Consider the following 26,314-nt stretch of genomic DNA (forward strand, 5'->3'; position numbering starts at 1 on the left):
AGGCTCGGGGATTTTGGCAACAAGCCCCTGCAAAGCAGTACAGCTGGGGGAAAATGTGCATTCTGTGACAGGAACCCAACATTGCTGCTGCTTCCAGGTGAGCAGGGCAGCAAGCCAATTTCAGGGAATGCACTTGAAGCCTGGCAGGCCTGGTTGGTGTCCTACCAGCATGATTCAAATCCAGTGCTGCCGGTTGAAAGGCCTTGGAACTGTATGAATTCAGCCAGCAGCAGTGACATGTTCCAGCTTGAATTCTTTTCACTTGAAATAATTATCTTGAGCAAAGACTGTTTCTCTAGAGCATGGGGTGGAAAAAAATATTCTTACTACCATTTTTTTATGGAATAACGTGCTTTGCTGTCTCTAAAAATGATCCATGAAGTTTAGATTTCTGGATGATTGATTGTTTTCGTTATTCTCTTTATCTCCAGAAGTGTCCTTCCTTGCAGGTATTTATTTCTGGGTCGGAGACTGAGGAACACTCTGAAGTGTATGAATGCAGTGTATTGGGACAGTCATTCTGAGGGTGCTGCCAGAAATGTTGCATGCGCGCGTGGAAGTGCTGCCCGGTTGTGTTCTACAAGGTAAATCACAGGTATTGAGGGGCCCTGGCTGGGAATGGGTGGCAGGGGCTGCCACACCGCAGTACGGGGGCAGCGGTGCCCAACCCGCAGCCTCGCACGCACAAGTCATCACCTAGTCCTACATGCACGTGTGCAGCCAAATTATAGACTTCTAAAAGAGGGGAAAAAAAGCCCAGAACTACGTGTCACAGCTGGGTGCGGGTTCCTGTTACTGCCTGAGTGGCCAAAGACTTTGCTACTTTTTGACACTGGTTTGAAAATGTGACAACTGGAGAAACTCACCTTCATCTTTTTTACTTTTCTAGAGTCATATAAATGTACTACATTTTCTTAATATTAAATGTGCCACATGGTGTAACTTATATAGAGAAGGGTGTTGAGGTTTTTTTTTTTTTTTTTTTTTTTTTTGCCTGTCACTCTGAATTTTTGTGTTTTGAATGATTGAATTCACAGATAAAATAGATGATCAAAGACTCAAACAAGGCTAAAGTGTTTTATTAAAAGAAGAAATGTGGGGAAAATTGCTTCATAATGCTTCATAGTGTTTATGGGATGGTAATAAAATTTCTGTACGTACCCAGCAGTGAATCCTTGCTACAGCTCTGTGTTCGTTATTGTTGACCCATCTTCTTCTGTGACGCCTCAATTCTTCTGCCCCAATTTGTCGAGGAAGATCTTCACTGGGGCCTCAGTATCTGAGGATGCAACCAAAGGGTAGCAATGAAAACAGCTATCAAACTCTCCCTCCCCTGGGTATGAAAATAAGTGATGTTTGGCAAGTCAGCAGCCAGCATATCAGCTAAAATTGTATATAATTAGAGTTTCACTCTCTTTTTCAGGGAGAGTCCTGAGCCATGGGCAATGATTCTTGACGCCTGATGCCATAGGTGGCAGCTCTTAGCACCGAGTTAAAACAGAAAGAGTGGTGGCCCAATCTAACTCCACTGGGCAAAGCTAAGGCTGGAGGTGCTTTGTGAAGATCTTGAACTTAAACTCAGTTTGCAGTAGGACTGAGAGTAACCTGCAGATCGAGTTGTAAGAGACCAGAGCTGTAGCTCCTCTGCCGCTTGAATGATGAAGAATAATGTACGTGGAGGTAAAGCAGCACCCTTTTTCTAGGCTACTCGAGCTGTGGGCCATGTCGTCAGGACCTTATAACGCAGCTGCCGGTCCTGTTGTGCCATCGTGGGAGGGAGGCATTCATTCAGAAATGAATTTATGCTGCTGCTGCAGCTCCTGCTCAGGCAACTGAGGCTGCTCGGGGTGTTGTGGGGCACAGACGTGGAGCTGCCCCCTCGCAAACCTGAGCAACCTTCCCTGCCTCTTTGTCCAAAGCCCAGGGCAAGGACGGCCTGCTCAGCAGTGCTGGTGACAGGCCATGGGACACGATCCCCAGCGCTGGCTGCGGCTCCCGCCTTCGCCTGGGGCAGCAGCGAGGCCTGCAGGAGATGTGCATGGCAGAGGAGCGGTGCCACGGCGCTGCAGAGCTGCCCTGCAGCTGTTCAGAGAGCTGCCACAACCTGGCACCCCGCAGCTTCTCCCAAGGTGCTGCAGCTACGGGTGGAGTCTGCTGAATGTGGCACCTCCTTCAGAATTTCTCCTTTTAAGTCGCCACTTCCTTTGGAGCTCCTGTCATGAGAACCTGGTTGTGCTTTGAGCTAAAGCTGCTTCCACCTACTGGGAAAATCTGCCAACTTTACTAGCCAAGACTTGTTTCTTCATGCAGTGTGGGGCAGAGATCCAATAAAGGCAGTATCCAACCACCTCCATAGTCCCCAAATCATCTTGTGGCCTTGTTATCTTTTACTGCTTCTGTAATGGCTTCTTGGCTGTACAAGTCGGGCAGCTCTTAATTTAAAGTTGCTGTATCTCATCTTTGGCTGCTATTACATCCTGCCAGGGATTTGTCTATCTCTAAATATCCTTAGTATTAAATCAGCACTGCCACGTCTGTATGGGCAAGTTCAGGCAATACCCTCCACTCCAATTTTCTCTCGTGCCAACACTGTCGGAGTCATCTTTCAACATGTTCCTCCCTTTAATCTTCCTCTGGGGCTGGAAGTCGGGTCTTGCGCTTGCGCTGAGAGCAAGCTGCAGGGCTGTCAAGACGGGAAGCTGGCCCGAAGCCTCTCCTGTGGCTGCTTTGCTGTGGGAAGCCAGCGCTGCCTTGGCTACCTTAAGGCTCGCAACTGACTGTAAGGCAGCCAATTTATTCCCTGATCACCCATCTCCACTCAACCTCTTAAAGTTTCCATACAAGGCCTGAGCTCCACTCGTCTTATGAGCTCTCCCTTTGCATCCTGCTATGTTTGTGCACCAATGTGTGTCCTAAAACAAGCTTATTAAATCCTTGCCAATCATGGGCTAGTCTTTAGGTACCCTCTTTCCTTGTTTGGAGGCTTGAACCCTTTTCCCTGCCCCAGGCCAAACGTGATGCTGCTGCATGCCTGGAATCCCGGAATGATGGGGTGGGAGGGACACCCTCCTGGAGCACCAACTACTCGCCCAGCTGTCCAGAAAATCACAGTGTTTGTGTTGTCTGTCAGACATGACTGAAGGCAGTCAGCAGGTCCAACGCTTTCAAGGTTTAGAAACCTAAAGAAAATGAATGAATAAGCCTTATTCCTTTAGGAAATGAGGCTAAAAGCTAGGTCTTCCTCCCCTGTGACAGTCAGGCCATCATATATCAAGGAGGTAAGTTATATTACACTCTCAAAAGACAATTCAGATGACACATCAGATCCAGAAGAAAGAAAAAAAAAGGCAGACAGATTTGAGATGTCTGGAGGCAGGGCCTGAATAGCATTCCCCAACTTGTCAAAATCTCACAGTTCTTACAAATCCTCTCAGATTCCATCACATGAAATCTCTATTTTTCTACTTTCAAGGCACAGATCAAGCCTATTTCAACCTACCTAAGAGAATCAGTCTCAACAATAGAAACCTGCAATTAATTACAGGGCAGGCAGACCAAGATCTCCTTTAAGGTAACTGAAATACAAACATTTCCTTAGTCTTTACAGTCCTAACTATCAGAATCTGAATTCCTTTTATTTCTTCCCAGAGCTTTTACAAAATATCAGCACATATAAAGCTGATGTACAACTACGTCCTCCTTCCTTCCCCTCTTTTCTCCTGCTCCCCTTTTCTCATCACCAGCTCCTCACCCTTTGCCACCAGGATTCCAAGATCTGAGGAATTCGATAGCGATTACGACTCCAGCAATTTCTGCTCGCAAGAGGCTTTTCTGCTTGCGTGCAGCAACTCATCCTCCTGGGGTTACACAAATATAGTATTCCCTAGACCATGGTGTGAAGCCCCCCAACAGCAAATTGTAGTTCAGGTGACTCAGGTTGCGAAACCACATACAGGATCTCCTGATAACACATCTAAGGAGATGCTCCGGATTGTGATATTTTTGTTTCCTTCTGTACATGTCACTCTTTCCCCTTCCAGCAGGTCAGGGACTTTGGAAACTGCTGACCTTTCTAGCTTGGGTGCAGCAGTGGCTTAGCATGAAGAGCCATCTGTAAGCGGAGCGCTCAGCAGCTTACCGTTGCATACGTGTCATTTCCAGCAGTACTATCGCTGTGTGATGGCAGATGAGTCTTCAAGGCTTTTTGAAGGCCAAGGTCCTGATTTCCTGTCCTCCATTTCCTCTTTTCTTTTTTTCCCCCACAACATTACTTATTTTACTGCTGTTTTTTTCTCTTCTGTGCAAAGCGTTGGCCACTGAAGGAGCAACACAAGTAACCACACTGCCCCAGAGTGATTCCACTGGCACTCACACTCCACCACATCCTGTGGTGCCAGTTACAGGACAATCAGCCTGGGAGGCTGAGGCTTGTTTCATCTCTGTCTAGGAACACAAGAAGGGTCCTTATAGCAAAGGGTCAGATGTGTGTAGAAATGGAGATGGGGAAAAAGCAACGAGCGCTGGCACATCCGTGCGGCTGTCCTTGGCGTGTCCGCAGGGAGGTCAGGCGCACTCCTGTTGAGTTGGAGAAGCAAACAGAAAAGGGCAAGCGACTCCCCATCATCTTGCTTTCCCCAGCAGGGAAAGGAAGAGCCACACCAAGGATGTATTTCCACCGCTTGAAGAAAACTATTGTCACAAAGGTGGTTATCAGAAACTTCAACTAGCTGAAAATGGGCATCACCAGGCGTCGCGCAGAGCCTGTTTAACTTCACTCTCCGCACACCCAACCCGTCTCCGCCAGGATATCGAGTTAAAAAGGAGCTCACGCAACCCGCAGCCCCCACAACCCAGACCTACCGCGCGGGGAGCTCATCGCGGGGCGGACGAGACTAAACCCCGCACAGAACCGGGGCGCTGCCCTCACGGAGCCGCCGCCACCTCGCCTCAGGCGCCGCGGCGGCGCGCATGCGCAAGCGCGCCCCCCCGTCCCCACCGAGGCGCGTGCGCGCGCGCAGGGGCCCGGGCGCGCTGCCCGCGGGGCGGGGCGCGCGCGGCTCGACGCATGCGCGGCGCGGGGCCGCGGCGGCGGCGCTCGGCGAGGGTAACAATGGCAGCGGCGCTGGCGGCGGGCGGCGGCGCGGGGCCCGGCGCCGCGGCGGCCGTGGGCGCCGGCGCGGGGCTGGCGGCGCTCTCGGTGGCGCGGCGCAAGGACGGCGGCCCCACGGGCAAGTTCTGGGAGAGCCCGGAGACGGTGTCGCAGCTCGACTCGGTCCGCGTCTGGCTCGGGAAGCACTACAAGAAGGTGCGGCCCGGCGGCGGGGTGGAGGCGGGGGGCGGTTTAACGGTCGCGCGGCGGCGGTTTAACGGTCGCGCGGGGAAGTTCCCTCACGGCGGGCGGGCGCCGCCGCCGGTCCTTTGTGCGCGGCCCGGCTCGGCCCGGCCCGGCCCGGCCCGGCCCGGCCGCGTGGCCCCTCCGCGCCGCCGTTCAGCCCCCACGGCGCTGCGGGGGCTTCCGACCGCCTCGGGACGGGCTAGAGAACAGACAAAGAAAACCCCTAGAACAGACGAAATAACCCCAAATCTCTTGGTCCGCCGGGGCTGTTTTCCAGGGCCTCGCACCCTTGTTGATCCCGAGCAGAGCCGCAACTTTCTTGTGCGGACAAGTCGCAGCGCCGCTTGCCAGGCTCTTATATGGGTCTCGTTTAAGCCACACCCCGTTTTCTTTTCTTTTCTTTTCTTTTCTTTTCTTTTCTTTTCTTTTCTTTTCTTTTCTTTTCTTTTCTTTTGATTAGGGAAAAATCAATCCTCATGCTGTTTATAACCGTTTTACCCGGTGTGGTGCGTGTGGGGAAGCTCAGCGCTTCCGTCGGGGTCGCGTCTGGCCGCTCGCTCTGTGTTGGCCCTGCCGTGTGTTGTGTTCTGCTGCTTGTGGTTCTGAATTTATTTTTTTAGTCTCTTTCCTCCCCGACAGCTTTCCAGCTCTCAATATGATTCTGTATACATTAACACTGAAAAATTACTGGACAATTTTTTTTACCAGAGAGATAATTGTGCCTGGATGGTCTCGCAGACGTCCTACGACGAGTGTTTTCGATGGGGAAGCTGGGGAGAGATGTTGAGGGGAGATGCTAGACAAACTGCATGTGCTTATTTTATATATTTATCTCAGATGTAGGAGATTGTGATCAGTGTATGTTGTTTTCTTCTTTTTCCTTCCCCTCCTCGGCAGGTCTGGTTTAAATAACCTATGGGCTGCTTTGCCTCCCGTCGCTCTGGGGAGCTGCGGATTTGATTATTTGTGTGGCAGAGCTCCGAGACGGATGCGTGAACCGATCTGGCTCTGAAAACAAAAACAGAGCGTGTTTAGAGGGGTGTTTTACCGGTCTTTCCACATATCTGTTTGGAGTGCGGCCGCGTGTAGTCGAATCAGCGCAGTGGGGGACAGGTGATAAGTTAAGCGAGCGTCTTAAATTACATATGTGGATAAAGAAGTGACGCTGTAAAACTGCATCTTTGGGTTTAACTTACGCTTTTGAGGCCTTTCGCCCTGTTTCTAGACTTTTGAGGAGGAACTTTTTTGCATTTTGTTTTCTTGATGGAATATCTGCAAGATAATAAGTTTGCTAATTCTGAAATGGCCTGGAGCTGGCAGCTGCCAGCTTGCTGATGAGCTTTCTCAAGTCATGCTATTAAAAGCATTGACAATTCTGCTTAACTCCTCTTGTCCCTGGCTATTGTGAGGGAAAACTGCCTAGCTGAGTTGGTTGTCACCTAAACATAGCCTGGCAGGGCTCTGATCATCTCTAGTTCAAGAATGGGAGCTTTCATTTTGCAGATCAAAGCAGAACTCTTATAATTACTTTATATTTATTGGTATTACTGATTAGAAAGATTAGATGCTTATATTTATTTCTTAAGCTCTGAAAGATAAACAGAATTGGACTATAAAGAAATCCATGGTGGGGAAGTGAATTCCAAAATATTGCCTTATAAATTCCTTAAAAAGTAAGAAGAAAACTTTTTTTTTTTTTTTTTAAACAAGAAGCTCATAATTATTAGTAATGTTTAAAGATGTAGCCCGAATTTCTAAATGGAATTATTAATTCCTTTCTGACTTGTACTTAACTGACCTTAGTTCTTCTTGAGGGATCCGCTTTGCATAGTGGATACTTATTTTTTAACCTTGTTTCCTGTGATTCAGGTGGTGGTTTTACTGTAGCAGTGTCCTATTTCAGAAGAGTATTTTAGGGCTTACAGCTGACATATGTTCACCATACACTATAAAAATTGATCTGTATCCGTTTCTGCATTAACCTGCAGGATTGTAGCTTTTCAGGCCCATTTTTTCTTCCTAGCTGAGGTGCTGATGGTGAGAAAGGCCCTTCCTTGAGGCCCAGAAAGATGGTGTGTGCGGTAGGAATTAGTGTGGCAGAGGGGAGAAACGGCTGGTTCAGTGGAGATGGAAGAGATATTAGAGATGGAAGGAATATTGGGGATAGACTCCTAGTGACACCAAGCGTAATGCCAGAAGGTGAAATTGTGGGTTCCCGCCTCCCGTGTCCTTCCCCCTTTTTGTTCGTGTTAGGTGTGTGACCTGTGTTGCGCTGATTCCCTGCACTGAAACGTGCAAGGCGGCCTCAACTTCTCCCTGGGCTGCGTTTCAGGTGTTGGGGCTGTTCTCCCTTGTGAGTTGCCAGCTTCATTTCAGGCTGTGGTTTTTAAGACCTGGAGGAGCTGAAATCCTCCACAGCGTTAGGGAAGATTAACTCTAGTGACATAAAGGTGTCCATTGTAAGTGGGAATTTGCAGTTCAAAGGAGGAGGAAAAACGGAGCGATTCACTTCATGAATGTTTGGTTAATGCTCAGTGACTTCTTATGTGTTGTTTAGGTAATCCCTCTGACTTTAAGCAACAAATTGCTTATATTAAAATGGCATGTCATGAAGAGGACTTGCTTCTTGTGTTTCGAATAGGGAGTAGAATGCAGCAGCTCGGGCCGTGGTCCCTCCGTGGAGACCACCTGCTTGCTTGCTGCAAGCCAAGAGCTGCATTTAGACTGTTGGTAATCGCCCTTCTGCCAGTCCCACTTTGTTGCTGTTATCCTTATCAGGTATTTCCTCACTGACTGGTGGTGGTTTAATCTGAGGGAGGGATTTCTGCGCGTGTGCTTAGAGTTCTTTTGTGTTCCTGCCTTTAAGAAGGAAATAAAAGGGAATCATAGCCTAAATCAGAATATTTTAATGCTGGTCTTCCTTCCTTTCTCTGGTATTTAATGATCTAGGTGTTCTTTGTTTTGGGGGAAGGAAAGGATTTTGTGCATAGAGCCGTAATGGGGTTATTTGAGGTCAGTAACCACACCAAAACTGGGTGCTCGGGGCTTCCCTTCCGTCCGAGGGACAAAGGCTGTCCCAGGGCGGCTGTGATGGCCAGTGTGGCTAGCGAAGACGGCGCTGTGTCCCGCGGGTAGCTGCTATCTCCGGGTAATCCACGCCGGCCTTCCATGGCGTGTGATTCCTGCTTGATGCCAGTACAGCTCAGGCGTGCTTGTGTTTCCTTTGTGTTTCTCATCGTCACAACATCTTTACGGTATAGATCAGGCTGTGGGCTTTCAGCACCTTTTTTAAAAGAAAAGATGCTGAAGCCATGTGGTGGGTAACTATGCATAACTTCTGTCTTACAGATTTTCTTTTTGCTGCAGAATCGCTGTCAGCTTCCGTCTGCTATGGAGAGTAATGAGAAGCTGCCGGTGCGCCCTGCCTTCATGTTCCGTGTTCCTCCAAAACACTGTATATCACCCGGGAAATAACCTTATAATTTTGCTGACTTAAAGCTTATGGCAAGATCCATGTGCGCTGCTGGTTAGGGTACAGTGGGTGAAAGTGTGGAGCCTTTGTGTCTCCCTTTGGAGGTTCCTGTCCTTATTGTTCAGGAGAAAGAAGTGACTTTGCCTGCCTAAAACATTTGCCAGATATAGTCTAAAATAGAGCCAGGAGTTCCTAATGTTAACTTAAAGCCTCTCCTGCGAGAGGTGGAAGCGGATCTGCATGTAAATAAATAAATAAATGTCCCCAAAATCTCACACCAAGAAGTTTGCAGAGTGTGTTGTTATAAAATGTCTTTCTGAGGGAAAATATCTTAATTAAATAGAGTAAGTCCCTGCGCAAATACTGCCCCCTCCAAGTTCAGTTTTTGGCCAAAAACACCCTCCCACATAGAGTAGGTAGCCTGTATGGATTGAGATTGAACTAGCTGCATTTGGAATTTTGGGATTGGTGATTGGATTTTTATCATGTTTTTAAGTACAGAAATGCTTTGTTGCTCTGTTTCACAAGCTGTTAATAGAAGCCATCAATACATGATGTCTTATCATACTTTATGCTCAAGTTGCTCTTTCATTGCTTTATTCATGTAACATACTGCATTACTGAAAAAAGATTGATACCTTTTGCACTGTATTTAAAAAAAAAAAAAAAAAAAAAAAAAGCAAATGCAACAGTGCTGAGTTAATTGTTCCTTGCGAATGGTTGAGGGCTCTTCTATTCAGTAATGCCCTAATAATGAAGGTTGTGCAGCTCGAGAGGTGTAGAAGTAGCTTTTGCATTATTTATTCTTCCTGGAATATGCCCACAACGCAGACGCATTGCTCTGTTTAACAAGAAAGCTGTTGTATCTATAGAGCTCTATATATGTTTAGACAAACGGTTACTGTGAAATGGGGAGACAGCCTTAAATAACCGTTCTTAACTTAGAACTCCCAGCTTTGCTTTTTGGAGGTATTCAGCAGGCACGGTGTGTGAACGTGTTGATGGCCAAGGCTGCTTTGGAACTAGGAGTGGGCTTAGTTCCTATAAACTGATTTGCTGGCACTTGATTTGCTCTGCTTTTAGTTTCACTTCTCTATCTCCATAAAACTGTAGCTTAGTAGTTACCCGATTTGCTCACATCTCTTAGCTGGTATTTGCTTGATTGCATAATAATAAAATAACTGAAAGGACAAGACCTATTCAGCTATTAGAGGAAGGTGCTGGTGTAGAGGTTGAATGCGCAGAGGTTTCGAGCTGTTAGCTGTGGTACAGGGCATCTCTCTGTGCATCCTTGGCATGACTGTCGTGTTATTTTCCTTGTTTTAAAAGGCATGTGTACCTTCTGTTAACAATGTAAGAAACTTGGAGCGCTCTGTTGTCTTTCTCCCTCTTTTAGCAGACATTAAGCCCTTGACGAGAAGAGTTCTGGCAAATTTAAGTATTTAAGCACTTTTAAGTATTATTGTGTGCCTCCCTGGTGGACAGTTCTACTACCTGTAACAAGGGCAAAGGAATGGGATGCTTCTCATTGAGCTGCATTAGCTGGCGAGCCAATGGCTTTGTTATCTTTCATTTTATTTGAGTAAAGATGCTGGATTAACTGGGATACAGGTCTTAGTTACCTGCTCTATTTTGCCATCCTGTCCAGGCTCAGGAATTCTCACCAAAGACTGCCAAAATCGCTGTGGTTACTTCAGCTGCAGTCGAGTGAGAGCGTCCAGCCCAAGGGCTATAAATGCAGGAGTTACTAGCTGAGAGGAGTGTGGGGTCCCAGGTGCCTTAAAAACGCTTCCGAGCAAAAGTCTTCGGGGTGCTCCAGCACCATTACAGCTCTGTAGTATATCTCTGTAGTATGTCTGGTGTGAATTAATAGCGGTTGTTAATTGGATAAAGCTGTCAGGTGCCTGCTTTTCACTGGGGGAAGGCAAGCAAAGCTCTGGAAGTTTGTCTTTCTCTTCTCTTATGGGCTCATGTTTCCAGATCAGGTTTTATACACGTGGTAGGACACCTGGCGAGTCTAAGATTTAATTTCTCAAATGAGTCTCTCTGCCTTTTAACAAGTGCTGAAAAAACTTGCACCTACAGGTGCTTAAATACTGTAAAATCGTCAAGGAAAAGTCATGTGTTATACAGTGTATTTCACTACTTATATGGTGCTTTGGAAAGCTTAATTAAATTAGACTATTTAAAACAACAGGATTAAACTTTTGAAGGTTTTGGCTCACAGATCTTTTATTGGGCTTTGGAAAAATGTGATTTGAAGGTAGAGCAAAGGCCTTATGGTTCATACTGTTACACAGGCAAGTGGCTGTAGCTAATACTACTGTATTCTGTAAAATACAGTTCCTAACTGAATCCTGCCAAGAGAAATCTTTTTGGCTTGGTGAAGAGATTACAGTCAGTATTAGCAGTAATTAAAGCTGTGCAGCCACTCAATTTTTATGTACTCCGTGCTGTCATTTCCCCTTTGCATGAGCACTTTTTATTACAAGTACATCCTGGGGAAGCAATTTAGATTCTTGCAGAACACTGCAGTTGTAATCGTCTGGGTCAGTTTTTTTGTATGTGACCTGCTAAACAATAACAAATGAGGACTATTAGGATTAACCAAAGTAGTTGGAATTAATTGCTGAAAGATCTTAAAAAGGCTGCCACAGAAGGCTTCGTGCATGTGGGGGCCGGAATTAGCCTGTTACTTTATTGGGAACTAGAAATTGGGCTGAAGTAATTAATTCCTGTCTATAAAACACCAGTGGTCATGATAAACTGATGACGATTCACAGATACTTGATGTATTTCAAGATTACGGCTTATAGTTGTGCTTAGTGCCCCCCACCGCATACCCTGCCCGAAGCACAGATCATGTCCTTGCATCTTAAGCTGTGCCCGGCAGCTGATAGAGTAGCCTGGGGATTTGCTAACCACTCTTTGTGCTTTATATCCTCTGTCCCAACCAAGGGTGTGTTTTTGTTTTGTTTTTCAGTATGTTCAAGCAGATGCTCCTACCAATAAAACTCTGGCTGGGCTGGTGGTGCAGCTGCTGCAATTCCAGGAAGATGCCTTTGGAAAACATGTCACCAATCCTGCCTTCACAAAGCTTCCTGTGAGTATGAAGCGCTGCTCTGCAGTCCCTTCTTTCCCTGTTTGCCTGGTTGCCGTCCTGCTGGCAGCCTTCCAGCCCATGGGGAGCTTTTGTCACTGCCTTCTGTGAACGGGCAAAGTACAGCAGCTCTCTTTTGTAAGAGCAGATTTTCAATTCAATATTCTCTCCACATTTGCAAAGAATTTCATGGATAATGTTGAGAAGTTTTAATATCTAGCGCGTGTTCCTTGTAAACTGGTAAATTTAAAGTCAGACTGATGCATCCTAAACAGACCATCTAACATAGTTTCCAAATCAAACAAGTTTTAAGCAACAGAAATATTCAGTGACAACTTCAAACTTGTAATGCTGTCAGATTTAATGTGCGTGTTGGTTGTGCGTAGTTATCTACTTAGTCTGGGTTTGTTTTTCAGTCATTCAGAATGTTGGTAAGTTTTAATATTAAATAAAGAGAAACAATATCAACATTTTGAGGGCTGCCTATGGTATTTAAACTACAAACTTTGTGCTAACTTACTAGTGGTATTCCTGGTGATCCTATTCAGAGATGAGCCCTGTTGTGCTTGGAACCCTGTATTCCATGATGGTCATGTCCAAACGTGCTGGAAGTCCCAATGTCTGGTAGGGATGAGAGGGATAGATCGAACGCAGAGGACAAAGGGTGCTCGGTTGTGCAAGGCAAGGATGGCAGCATCCTCCAGGTGGTATCAAGCCTCCAGTCTGATTCTGGGGAAGGGCCAGGAAGACTGTCATAAATATGTAAGTAAGCATTGTGCACATCAGCAGCGAAGTGCAGAGGAACTTGAGATGAATTCCCATGTTGTAATCACAGCTTTAAGTGAGTCTCTTCAGAAAAATTACCAAGTCAAAACAATGAGAGCTGTGTACCATCTAATAAATGTTACTGATCGCTAGTGTCCGGGCAGAGTCATTGATTGTCTAAGCCTCAGGTTACTCAGTAGGGACCTAATTTGTGCATCAAACAATCCTAGATTGCACAGTCTTAAGTTGGAAATATTTATAACTGTTTAGTGTCATAAGCTCAAGTTGTTCTGAAATGATGGGAAGTATTCATATCTACTTTGGTTTACTGGTTTAGACTCCGTCCTTTTTGTTTTATGATTAAATTTTTTTTAATACACCTTTTGTTCATGTACCCATTCTTGTTAAGATTGTGCATACGTGCAAATCAGAAATTCATGTTCTCTCCAGAAGAGAGGTTTTCAAGCTCGCCTCTTGGATGGATCTCTTGATGCCCAGGGAAGCAGCACGAGATGCCGTTCCGGTGTAACTCACCATCTCTCCCACTGCAATCACATGAATTCAGTGGCAGTAACAAAATGTTGGAGCTCTAGGATCAGAGCTGCGTATTGTGGTGGTTTATTTTGATATGGCAGTGTGGAGCATTTGGGAAATTTTTTTTAGGCTACTAAGCAAATGTTGTTGTTCTGCCATAGCATTTTGAAGAAGAGCCAGAATGCTTCAGTTCTGTTCCAGATAAAGCTATTTAAAAGCCTTTCACTGAAAGGAAACTGAATCGAGACTAAAGGAGTCTCTTAGTTATCTTAATGATTGCTTAATATCATCAAGTCCCAGGCAAGGGAGGATCTCGAGTTAAAAATCAGTGAGGAGGACGTCATTCTGGTATGGAGGAAAACAAAACAAAAGGCAAAGCGTTGAAATTGGAATGCTCTGGATGTGCAGGCGACTGAAGAGATCCACAGTTTGTGAGTTGCTCACAACTGCCACACTAAAGAACCCAGGGAGCAGCCCCTTCTTTGGTGCCGATTACGGATTTCCGTGCGTGCTGCGGTGTTTCCCTCAGTCGTGCAATTTATTTCACATTGTGTTGCTCTTTAGAACTGCAGTTGCTGCAAAACCCAAGGATGTGGCTCTCCAGGAGCGCTTGCTAATGAGAACATTACAAGGTTGCTCCTTGCTGCAAGGTCGCTCTTGCTCCTGTGCACATCAGAGTCCTTATATTTATTTGCCCGGTGCTAGCAGGTCTCAGACCAACTTTCTCTCCCAAGTGGCTGCACTTCCACGGTGGAGCAGTCAGTCAGGAGGGGAGGCTGGTCTGTTCAGGCAGTATTCAGGGTTCATTTCTCTGACTGCACAGAGAAATCTCTCTGTGAATTCTCTTCATTTATTCCCTTTTCAGTTCTCTTCAGTTTTCTGTGAATTCTCTGTGAATTCTCTCCATTTCTCCGACTTCACCATCACAGTCTGCATTTAGTGAAATAAACTTCAAACACTTTTAGTGCTTTGAGTGAATAAGATTGCTAATTCTTTAAGGATGGAGCACAGTACAGGATCTGTAAATGGAAGAGTGTTGTTAGAGTGGACTTCAGTGCCTGTATTCTCATTACTGTCTTTAAACATATATTATCCACCTTCATTAATTCTCTCAAACAAAAATTCTGATTAATTCTCTCAGTTCTACATGTTTCATAGGCAGCCTGCACTAAGGTACTAACCCTTTAGACAGACAGTTATGAGACCAGCTGATCTTAATTGCCTTGTTACAAGGCTGGAATGTTCCAAAAGGATTACTGGAGAGATTTTGTTGGGGGAAAATGTTGAAGGGAATCTGGCTTATTATCAGTTATCTCTCTTCTGCAGAACAGCTTCTGTCTAATTGTTAAAAGCAAATTCCCCTTATTGTAATTGTGGTCATTGCTACGAGCATGGGAAGGTCTTGCTGAGGTCTGCAAGACAGTTTAAACAAGTGACCTATGCCTGTGAGAAAAATTTGTGTGCTCTTTTTCATAAGTTGGTATTGGTATCTTTCTGTGTTCAATAATAAAATCATAATTTGCTGAAGCCTGTGATTACGTCAGCCTTGTGCCGCTCGGGATCTCTAGGTCCAGAGCGGTGATTCTGGATGGCCATACACACATAGTATGAGATCAACAACCCTCTGCATGAGCGTCCCAAAAATACTCATTACAAGGGTGTTTTCTGGCATTTTATTAGGGCAGCTGAAGTTTGCATGCACGTGCGTAGGTGTGGTTGAAAGCCAGGAAACCAAGTAATATGTTAGTGAAATCATTCAGTGTGTTAAAACGTCTTGTTTCCATTCAAGCTTCTGATCAGAGACATCTCCAGAATTGAGTTTTCTGCTCCCAGCTGTAGAGGACTTCGGTTTGCTGAGAATGAGACTGGAATATCTGCAACCCCCAAATAAGCAGGTTGCTGCACGGCAGCTTTGAAGTCCTTTATTGCTTTCTGTGTAGAGCAGGGCTCTAAACAGATGGCAGAGCAGGAGCAGCCCTGTTCCTGTTGAGTGCTCCTGAAGGATCTTCTTTCTGGTGTTACTCTGCACTGGTGTATCTGATACCTTGCGGAACTGCTTTGCTTTCCATTAGCAGCTCTGCAGCTGAGAAAAGGACCGTTTCATTTTAGTGCCCATGCTCCTGTTTTAGTTGTCTGCTTGAAGAGCGAGTTTACAGCTTGTAGTAAAGCTAAAACTATCTATAACTTGGTGGTCGTTCGACTTCAGCAGTATAATACAGTATAATACGTATGTATTATACGTACAGTATAAAACGTATACATTAGCAGTATAATACGTATAATCCTGCAGTATAATACAACTGAGCTCAAAGAAAATGACCTGTTCTTAGCTGAAAAGTTAGCTAGAACCTGGTCAGAAATGTTTCTAATGTGAAAAATGAAGCTGAAATGTAGCTTCCTCTCTAACTGCTTGGTTCATAAATGCTCTTTTGTCCTTCCTTCTTGCTGTGCCAAGGGTCAGTGCAGGGCAGCGGTCTGGGAAGGGTGGTTAAAGTAACTCCTGGGGGTGGTACGTTCCTCTGAAACACTTGGGGTTTAGCTGTGCCATCCAAATGTCTTCCCTTTCTCACCTTACCTGGCAGGAGTTTGTTTATTCCAACTTTCAGTCTAAAGTCTGACAAAAATGTGCGGTTCTTAGGCAGCAAGCAGTTGTAAATCCACTTCCAGAGAACGGAATTGGTGGCCATCAACAGGCTGTTTCCAGTCTCTTGGTGCTGCTGTTCGAATCTCAGTTCCTGGCTTCTGAGAGCAGGTTTACTAACGCATAGCCCAGCTGTACTCTCTGGACAGTAAGGTAAAGAAATGGCTTGATTTTGGCATTTCAGGGTTGATCTGCACAGTGGCCTTTTCAGATCTTCACAAACTGAAGTGTTTATTATGGCAGGGGAGGGAGGTGAATGGAAGTCTATAAAACTTGCACTCAACATTCACTGTTGCTTCTCCATTTCTCCTGATTTGGTTTTGTCTGTTCAGTGCAGACTAAGATATTCCTAGCTGATGCTAGGATTTTCATTTTAATAAGCTGCAAAAGGGATGTGCAGAGGCAGCTCTGATTTGTTTCTTCAGCCATGGAAGATTTTTTTTTTTTTTTCACGTATTCATACAAAGAATGACTAATAGCTTCGGATGCATCAGGTTGATATCTGCTTGATACATACAGAAATCCTCTTAAATGGAATTCAGTCATGTTCTTGAAACCTTTAAAAGAAGAACATAAAACTATAAAGGAATTATATGAAAATTAAACTATGCATTTGATAAGTCAGGTGCCTAAAACTGCCAAATAACAGTGGTATCTTCACATTGATTATGGTAATTACATAGAAATTAATGTCACTGTTTATGCTTCCTGATTGTAGGCAAAGTGCTTCATGGATTTCAAAGCTGGAGGTACATTATGTCACATTCTTGGTGCTGCTTACAAATATAAGAATGAACAGGGCTGGTAAGTTTTTGCTTTGATTTATACACCATTTTGCATGAAATTAAACACACGAAATGCCTATGCGAACTACTTAAAGTTTAATACTTTCTGGACAATTGGGTAGGCAAGGGAGTTGGAGATGGGAAGAGGAGAGGATTTTGTTTGATTGAGAAACACACACCACTCACCCCCAAATTCAAACAAGTTGTCCAAGTTTGAGCTCTGGAACCTAGAGTTGGGAATTGGATTACAAGCTTGAGTTTTTTTTTGCCATTTATTTGCTGTATGGCTGAGCGAGTTAACCAGTATCTTGGAATCTTTGCCATCTGTACGATGGAAAACTGTCATTGTGTCAAGTGTAGGGATTTAGTTACTACTGAGAAAATATGAAGCATAACATAGATACCAGTAAATATGAAGTATTTAGTTGCTTATCAGTCTCCACAAACGAGCAATGTAGAGAGTATAGAAACATTTTGCAGTTGGGCTCGATGATCTTGAAGGTCTTTTCCAAGCATTCTGATTCTATGACTGCCCATGTAGCTGCTGATGCTGCAGCTACTCGTGTGACACCCCAGGAGTGCAACGACTTGGGTGTTTCTAAGCTAAAATCCATTTCTCGAGATGGCAGCAGCATAAATTACAGTATTTGAGAACACTGGAAAAAGTCTGAGGATGAAAAGTCATTAGCTAAAAGCAAGCAGTGACTGACCCATACATCTGTTTAAATAGTTGCTGATCTCATGTTGTTGATCTGTAACAGCATTCCTGAAGGGGGATGTGTTCCTGTGATCCACAGGAGCAAATTAACAGGCAAAAATCAAGTTGTTTTCGTATTGTTGGTATTTTTTTAGGAGTTATTTATTCTCATGTCAGCTAATTGGATGTATGACATGGAAATAACCAGAGAGCCAGTACGAGTGACTGCTGTCAGAAGTCTCTTTTCTTATTCTGACATTGCCATCATTGAGGACATGGTGCCACTCCTAGTGTGGCGTGTCATTCAGGAGTGTCATGACACTGGAGTTTACATGGCTCCTATTTCATGCTACTTCAACATTCCCACTTTTTCCAAGCAAATTTAGTTTCCAGTTGCTGAAACCTAAGAGCAAAGCTCAGCTGTGTGGCTGCCTCCTCTCTTCTCACTCTCTTGCTGATTCCTCAAAACTAGTGGGTAGTGCCTTGTGTTTGTGCATGTGGGATGTAGAGGGAAGTAATACTGGACTTCAACTCTGAGGTTCAGACTTAGAGCTTGGAATGTATCCTTCACTGACTCAAACAAATAATATGTGGTGTTTTGCCTGAAACATGATTTTATTTTTTTTTTAATGCTATGCATTGTCACTCTTGCTTAACCTGTTTGTGAATGATCTGTCTTATAGGAGAAGTACGTTTCCTCGTCATAATAGGTATGTCTGAAAAATGCACTTATCCAGTGCACGTGGACATACCTTGTCTATCCCTGCCATTCAAGTAGCTGTTTGCTAAGACCTGTTAGAGGGCTTCAGTTAAACCAAGAACTGGAAGAGTTAGTGCTGTTTTATCCGAGTGGGCTACTGCAAAGTGCTATTTCTTAATATATAGACATGCTTCTCTTAGATGATGGGATTCAAGAGCAGGCAAAAACATGGGGGCAGGTATAGCTCTACTTACCTGCATATGTTTGGTGCTTATATTCAACCTTGAAACTTCATGAGGTCTACTTGAGTAACAAACATTTTGAACAAGCTACGAGGCTGTCAATGTATGAACATTGGGGAGAGATCACTTGATCTTGGGTGTTTAAATCCTGTGCATTATAGATGTAACATACATTAATGATGTATTAGTATATTAAAAATATCTCTTTTGTTGTGTAGTGAGTTGACAGACTTCTTGATGACTAGTCCTACCGCTAGAAGTCAATATAAAATCTTCACTCTGCACAACTGCTTAGATCATAACTTTCTTTTAAACATTGAAGGATTATTCTGCAGAATGCAGCAGAATACTATGGTTTTTGCCAGGTCATTAGGCTGAAGGGAGAAATCTGTAGCACGGCTTCAAGAGAGATACCACTGATAGCAGCAGCAGTCATTCACTAATAGTGACTGATCCGAGTGATGCACAACACAAGAGCAGATTTATGCAGAACCATCTGTTTGGGCAGCTTCCTTTTGAGAATGTTAGAGAGACTCAAATGAAGGAAAACCTGGTGGTCTCAGTTAAAATGTCCTTTATTAACTTAGCAGTGTAATGTCATTGTGATCCTACAGTTGTGTGGTAATGGGTTTTGTGAGGAAAAATCAATCTTGCTTTGATTTGCCTTCATTGTGTATTTATAAACGGTAAAAATTGATCTGGTGTTTTACGGGAAACAAGCATGTCTTTAGAAGAAAATCTCATTAAGAGCCGGGCACAGGAATAAATTCCTACAGGGTAAGTTGAGGAATGAACTTAAAGCACATGGTCACTCCACGATAGCTACGTGCACATTCTTTCACTGTGTTAAATGCAAAGAGCACTCCCTGCTTTCACGGGCTGGATCCCCTCCTGCCTCTACTCTACTCCTGAGCACTGACTCGGCGCCCCAGTTAAGAGCGTTACCAGAGTATTTTGGCAGCTTTTTTCCAAACTTCTGCACAAGGCAGTGTTCTCTAAGAGCCAGCAACCTCATTATGGATATAGATCTTGCTGCGGAAAAGCGGAATCGTTAAAAGTCAGGACCAGTTTGATTCCAGAGGCATGGTGCTAATTCAGGTACCTGCAGAAGCTGAATTTGGCACTGATGCCGCTCACTTGCCATTGCTGTCCTAATCTTTCAGGTCCTCAGGGAATGCTGTTCAGCTTCTCCATTGGAGGTTGGTTCTCCCATGACTTTGGAAGATGGGTGGTGTTGGAGGGTACAGCAGAATGCTTCTTGGAGGCTTCTGCCAGCCTCCCTTCCCCAGTTGAAAGTCTAAGATGTTGGTTTTCCCCCATTATTTGTAATAGGTGCTTAGACCAGCTTTGGGAGCTTGAAATTTTTCATCACTCTCGTTTAATAGAGAATTTATTAGAGTTCCCAAGTCCAGTAAATACAATTGTAAAATGCATATGTGGATTCTTAGGTGCAGTTATGCCGTGTGGGGTATCTTGCTGCCATTCCCGGGGGAAGGCACATGGCCGTGTTCTTCCTGGGTCAGAATCCGGGACTGATGGATGAGCGCAACTAGAAATGAGAGAAACGTGAACGTTTGCTCGAGTGTTGTTTCCTCTGGGTGTTGAAATCCATCGTGGGCACCTTGGTGTTTTCATTTAATTGCCCTGTGTGACTTGTGAAGCACCTGGCCCTACTACAGGGTTTTGTTGGAGAATTTCAACCTTCATATTTCTAGTCAACAAATTTGTTGCATTTCTCGATTGGTGTTGTGGTACTCCTGCTTATGAGGGTTGCCAAGCAGAGTAAAAATATACTTGAGATTGTCCTTTAAATGTTGTTATAATTATATTCTTATGTAGCTACCACAATGAACTGTTTGTGTGTGCGTGCGTAAAACATGAAAGTTTCTCTACTGCTGATGGGGGGAAGATTGAATTCTTTCATATTTTTGAATCTCTTTCCTCAACAGGCGGAGGTTTGACCTGCAGAATCCATCCCGAATGGATCGAAATGTGGAGATGTTCATGAACATTGAGAAAACACTAGTGCAGGCAAGAAACTTGCATGCAAAAGCATTTGGTTTCTCTCCTTGTCCCCTGCACGTGCTCAGGGAAGATGCCTCCCTGGGCAGGATTAGGGCATTCCCAGGGGCTCAGCATCACTTGGGCGGCACCACCTTAACACTGGTTCTGGGTGTAGTTTTGGGTATTGACTTTCTGGAGGCTTTCAGCTTTGTAGTGAATTTGATCTATATTTTTCCTCATTGGGAGACATTCTAGACTCACTTGTTTTATCTGAACTCCGGAATTATTACTAGAAGATAGCAGGTAGCAGCCAAGTGGAGAATTAATTTCAAGTTAAAACGTAGGGTTTTTTATTTTTACATGTGAAAAGCAGAATATTTTCCTCGGACTCTAAATCCACAGTCTGTGTGCATGATATATTCGAGATGAAACTTTCTTATGCTTTTCAAAAATGGAAATAGGAGGAAGAATAGTGAAAAGCAGTAATACTTTTTATACATTTAAAATTATGTGTCTGAATATATATTTTATATATATTAAAATATATTATATGTGTGTATATATATGAATATGTAATCAGGCATATGTTAAGCACAAAATACAATGAACAAATACCTGTCACTATACTGGAAATGCAAGAATGTGCACATCAGTGCAACAGGACAAATTCTAATTGGGCCTTAACACACAGGGGACCTAAATTTCCTTTCATGGAAAGCAGTCTGGAACATGTCCAAAATACTTGGATTTCAAAGGCGTGATTCTGTGAAAGCAAAAACCTCAGGAAAGTTGCATTAGGTCAAGTTTTCTTCACTCATTATAAAGTTTTTGGCAGCATTAATAGTAGATTTGCAGAGGCCAGAAGGAACTAGAGCACGAGATAATGTAATGGGGAGATGTGCAAGGGAAATACTGCTCCCTTGGGGTTTCTGAAGCCAGAAGCAGCGTGCTGTACTGCAAGCTGATGTGTACAAGCATTCAAGCATTGCTGCTGGACACAGGATTTTTTTTATCACAGTCACAGGTGTCCTACTGGTTTCTTATTAAACTTTCTGTTCTTCACCCTAGAACAATTGTCTGAGCAGACCAACCATCTACCTCATCCCAGATATAGAATTGAAGTTGGCTAATAAACTGAAGGACATTGTCAAACGTCACCAGGTAACTGGCATAGCACATCTCAAATGTTTTATCAGTTGGATTTCTTTGCCCTCAACGTACCGGTTGCATTTGGATCGTGTCTGATGACACAAGACAGCAGGAGCAAATCACTTTAACACCAGAAGGTCACTAGTTGGAGAATGTCATTATTAGTTATCTCGCATGGAAATAGAAGTATAACTCTGCTTGTTCTAAAAGTAGATCAAAAATGCTATTGAAGTATAAAGTAATAATCGGAATTAGTTTGCGCTGTCTCAGTGAGTTGACTGTAAGCCCTAAGCTGATTTAAAGCTAGGGAGAGAATGAATGTGTATTTAAAACAAATCTTGAGCCTGTCCAAATCTCAGACCAAAGAAGGTAGTGCATAATAGAGCAATATTCCAGATATGTGGCAACAAGCTGCATAAAGTAATTTTGTTCTTAAATAATCACTGCTTTTTAACTCCATTTCCTTGCTCTTTTTTACCCTGTGTTGAATAGAAGTCTTTTGCTTATTACGTGATGAGAATATTTCCAGGATAATCAATGTCTTGCTGCTGTAATTTAATCCGCCAATGATTTGGGGTGGTTCTTTATTACTGAATAATTTTGGAGGCTGAGCTGCTGGAGAACAGCTCCAGTTAAACCTGGAGTCCTGCTTCCAGGTCTGGGACATGGAGCTACGGAGTAAATCTGGTGAAGAGCTACTAAGGTGATGGAGAGACTGAGCATCCCTCTTGAGAGGAGAGGCTGAGAGCGCTGGGATTGTTCAGCCCAGAAAAGAGAAAACTGTTGGGGTTGGTATAAAGAGGATGGGTCCAGGCTCTTCTCAGTGGTGTCCAGGACATGAGGCAAGGAAATGTAGGGCTCTCTACTTCTGTGCGTGTGGAGGCAGCTTCCTGTCCTCCAAACTGTCAAAAATCTTCTTGTTTTTGTGTTGCGTGAATAGATTGTAAAATACCTTCTACAAAAATATATATTAAAGATCCTTCCAATTCTTTTTTTTGATTTAAAGATCTCATAAGTAATGTTAATGATCACTTCTATATGTTTTTCACTTACCTGTGGGCCTGTTGGCCCTTAGGCAGATACCATCTGGTGACTTTTCTGTCACAGGAGGTTATTTCCATCAAAGCACAGTGCAGCACTGGTCCCACAGCTGGCCACACAATGCTCCTTTCATTCCCCTTCATAAATCACGGAAACTACTTACCGAACTACTATGCAACATGCTCTCCTAGCCTTTTCCGCTGTAAGAATTCACTGCTCTAGCCAAAACAGTTTCATTTCCAGATTAGATGTTTCCTTTGTTATGATTATGACATATGATCTCAATTTTATAGTATTTTTTGTCGGTTACTCTTAATTACCCCGTCCCTAATAACTGGAACAAGCGTCTCCAGTCTTTCTCAGCTGGCTGGCCTGCAGGCTGTGCCGAGCAATAGTATCTCTTCCCCAGCACAGGGTGGGCAGGCTCTTCTACTGCACCTTTATACAGGCTTCTTTCCTATTAGCTTTCCACTGCCTCCCCTATAATATCCAAAAATTGTTTTGGATCAAGCTGTGCATGTAGAGGAAAAGATGTTAGAGGTGCTTTCTTATTAAATATTCACCAGTAGGCTTGAATGAACTGATAGTTAGAGACATACATAGAGAAGTGGGAACCAGAAAGAGGAAGGGTTTGAACTGAAAGGGCAGGAGAGCACAATATAGCTTTCTACACTACAAAGTAGTAGTGAGCAGTGTCTTAAGATAATTGCCCTTTTCTGTTGCTTTTTAGAGGTGATGTTCTTAGTTGTTGCATTAGAAATAATGATATTTCTAGGTTGCACAGGCTGTGGATGAGAAGAAACTCTGGAGGAATTCCAGGTTCATGTTGAAGGTTTCTCATGAAGTGTTTCTCCTTTCCTTCCATCTTCCCACAGGGAACAGTAACTGAAGAGAAGTCAAAAGCTACCCACCATGTTTATCCAAGTCCTACCTCACTGGATGATGGTAAAGTTGCTTGCTTTATTTTGTTTGTTTGTTACTTAAGTGGAAGTCATCTTGTAGTTAAATTCCTTTAGCTTTCACACAAACTGTTTTTCAGCCTGCTTCTGAGAGCTACTTAAAGTATTATTAAAATACTTAAAGTGTTATTAAAGAGCTAACAACTGTAAATATATTCACCATGTAGTGCTTCTAACTATCTGGAATAATATTCCATTTTGTTAATAGATGTAACATTTTCTGGAAAGACATGTGGCACTGAACAACCCTCCTTTAGTGGTTGGATAGGAGGTTGAGCTATTAGTTTAATAGTCCTTAACAGAGTTTTTCAACATCATACAAATCCAATAGATGCCCAAGTGACTTAGGGACTGAAGGGGAACAAAGCTAAAGGTCTGGAAAAAAAATTTGGATTTTTAAAAAATGAAGGATAATCAAGTGAATTGATCATGAAGGCTAGGGGACTTAAACTTAGTTTCCGCTGTGATTTTTCTTGCTTGATGTTCCACAGTAATTTATAATAAATTTAAATATTTAAATTTAAATATTACACAGTAATTTATAATAAATTACTGTGTAATACATATTATTACTGTATAAATTACACAGTAATTTATAATAAATTACTGTGTAATAAGTGTGTAAAGTGGTGGTTTTTTGTTACTGTTGGGTGGTGGGTTTTTTCTTTCAGTTAAAATGTTGAGTACTGCAGCATTTGGGAGACACTACTAACACTACTAGGACTCACCTAGGTGTGTGATACATAGTACAGGTGCTAAAATAATTGAGAAGACAAGCTGACAGATTGCAAAAGCTGGTCTAGCTACCTTGTCAAACCTTAGGCAACGATGAATGTGATAACAATAAGGCTTGGAAAAGAAAATTGTTGGTCTAATTATAATGAAATCTACCTCTATATGAAATACAAAACAATTCGGACTTCCACAAAACAGTTTCACATCTACAGCAAGCAGGAAAGAGACTGAGCTGTTGAGCTATTTGATCTTAGCTCTGTTTTATTGTCTAGGGGATCATAGCTGCTGAGGTGAGATGTACTGGCATAGCTCAGATCTTGCTGTTGGGCCCTGGCATCTGATCTCCACTAGATGGAAGTGTTCACTTCCATACAGGAATGAGGGGGGATTGTTTCCCTCTGGGTTTGTCTAGCTGAGCTTGGGACTGCTGGGAACATCCAGCCTATTTGCAGATTTGCATTGAATTCTGACCACTTCAGCTTTGGGGGGAATAAAAAACCTAAACACATTGAGTCTTACCTGTCTTATGTTCAGTGAACCCGTGGGTGCTAGACAGAGCTCTCCTGTTAATCCCTGATTACACGAGGATGAGGCAACAGCCACGAATTCAGGCAGCGTCGTAGGACACAGGCTCAAATCCTCAGGATCCTTTATTGTAGTCCCACCTTGGACAATATTCCCAAACCGTGCCCTTTCCCCCCTCGCCTGTTGCATTGAGGAAAGATGGGTTTGATTTAGAGGAGGAGGTTTTGCATGATCTCAGAGGTGGAATTTGGAAACAGAATCATTTAAAACACCAGTCAAACTGAACGGGCACCTTCTTGCAACATTAGCAAAATACCTGTGTTGCTCAGTAGCTCTGCATTAACTTGAAGTCAGTATTAAGCAGTGTGCAGAAGACAGATGAGATTTAAGTCTCACTAGGCTGTTAATCTCTTTAAAGCATTTTAACAAATCAGCTTAACTGTCTCCTCCCTCTCTCCTCTGAAATTCTTCTTTCAAAACTTTGTATTTTGTCTTTTGAACTCTGTTAAGAGTAGAATTTAATAGTGGGAAAACAGTCTTGTGGAAAAAATGTAGATCAGTTAGAGAAGTTAAGGAGGCAATTGAGATTTCTGGCCACGGTATGAAAAGAGAGAGGAGAAAGACTTAGCACTTGACAAGAAAACATTTGGGGGAAATTGAGACTTTTCAGTTACACAATGATTAAGAATATTTGTCCCGAGGGACCGGGGAGCCTCTCTCTTTCCGTGTTGTTGTCTTTACTGAATGTCATCTTGGAGGATTTCCGTTACCCCGGAACGAGTGCTGGGTCCAAGGAGCTGGAGGGCTTGGGAGATGTGCTGGGATGTCATGAGCTGGTGGGAATCAGCGGATCCAGTGTTCCCACCTGTCAGACCAAACAGCTCCTTTTGCTTCTGCTTTTGGGTCTGCGGAGAAGCAGATGCCTGTTTCAAACCCCCTTGCATCTTAATCTGGAGTGGGTTAGATTAGTGGTATGTGGCCAGGGGTGGGAATGATTTTAGCATTAAAATGGTTTCGCTAATACGACATCTGTGCAGTGCACATGCAAGTTACTTTTACCTGAAGAAACAGGTCACAACAATTTTGCTATAACAGACTTTTAACAATGATGATTGCAGTAACCTTGTGCTCTCTAACTATGGAAAAGCAAAATAGCTCCAAAGATGGTCAGGAGACTGAAACATCTGTCCTGTGGGGAAAGGCTGCCGGAGCTGGGTTTTGCTCTAGGTACTCTGCTTGTGCAGGGGCTGGACTAGATGATCTCCAAAGGCCCCTTCCAGCCTCAGCCATTCTGTGCTTTTGCTTGAATCATTTCAGGCTGCTGAACCTGGTGCTAAATGTGTTTTTTTCCTTTCGCAGATGAATGGTTGAGACCTGTGATGAAAAAAGACAAGCAGGTGCTGGTACACTGGGGTTTTTTTCCAGACAGGTAAAGAAAGGTGGGGGAAGAGAGCACATCCCAAATGTTGCTGAAGTTTGTTGAAGGAGAAGTGTTTCTTGCGAACAGGCCCATACATAAACATGCTATTCCTTGAGCTTGCTGACTCTGATTTCTTCTGATACCAATACTCTGCATTCTGTGCTTCTGGGGCTGTCAGGAGTGAATCTGAATTGGGGATTCCCTGAATTT

The 26,314-nt window shown here is 43.7% G+C and overlaps 1 protein-coding gene across 2 annotated transcripts in view; it reads left to right on the forward strand.

Annotated features, from left to right (window-relative positions):
- The first annotated feature begins 5,065 nt into the window (after positions 1 to 5,065).
- SMARCC1 (SWI/SNF related BAF chromatin remodeling complex subunit C1) overlaps positions 5,066 to 26,314 on the forward strand; it is a 72,315-nt gene continuing 51,066 nt past the window's right edge. The window contains exons 1-8 of one of the 2 annotated variants that reach the window (XM_088528927.1): positions 5,066 to 5,305; positions 11,791 to 11,910; positions 16,566 to 16,651; positions 18,013 to 18,039; positions 20,221 to 20,302; positions 21,344 to 21,436; positions 23,341 to 23,410; positions 26,044 to 26,113. In XM_088528927.1, the coding sequence (XP_088385053.1) occupies positions 5,066 to 5,305; positions 11,791 to 11,910; positions 16,566 to 16,651; positions 18,013 to 18,039; positions 20,221 to 20,302; positions 21,344 to 21,436; positions 23,341 to 23,410; positions 26,044 to 26,113 (788 nt within the window). The remainder of the gene's footprint in view (positions 5,306 to 11,790; positions 11,911 to 16,565; positions 16,652 to 18,012; positions 18,040 to 20,220; positions 20,303 to 21,343; positions 21,437 to 23,340; positions 23,411 to 26,043; positions 26,114 to 26,314) is intronic. The other variant, XM_088528928.1, reaches the window with a different exon arrangement.

Source organism: Tinamus guttatus, unplaced genomic scaffold (genome assembly GCF_059628265.1).
Source record: "Tinamus guttatus ecotype Peru unplaced genomic scaffold, ASM5962826v1 Tinamus_guttatus_pri_ptg000317l, whole genome shotgun sequence".
Taxonomy (NCBI): domain Eukaryota; kingdom Metazoa; phylum Chordata; class Aves; order Tinamiformes; family Tinamidae; genus Tinamus; species Tinamus guttatus.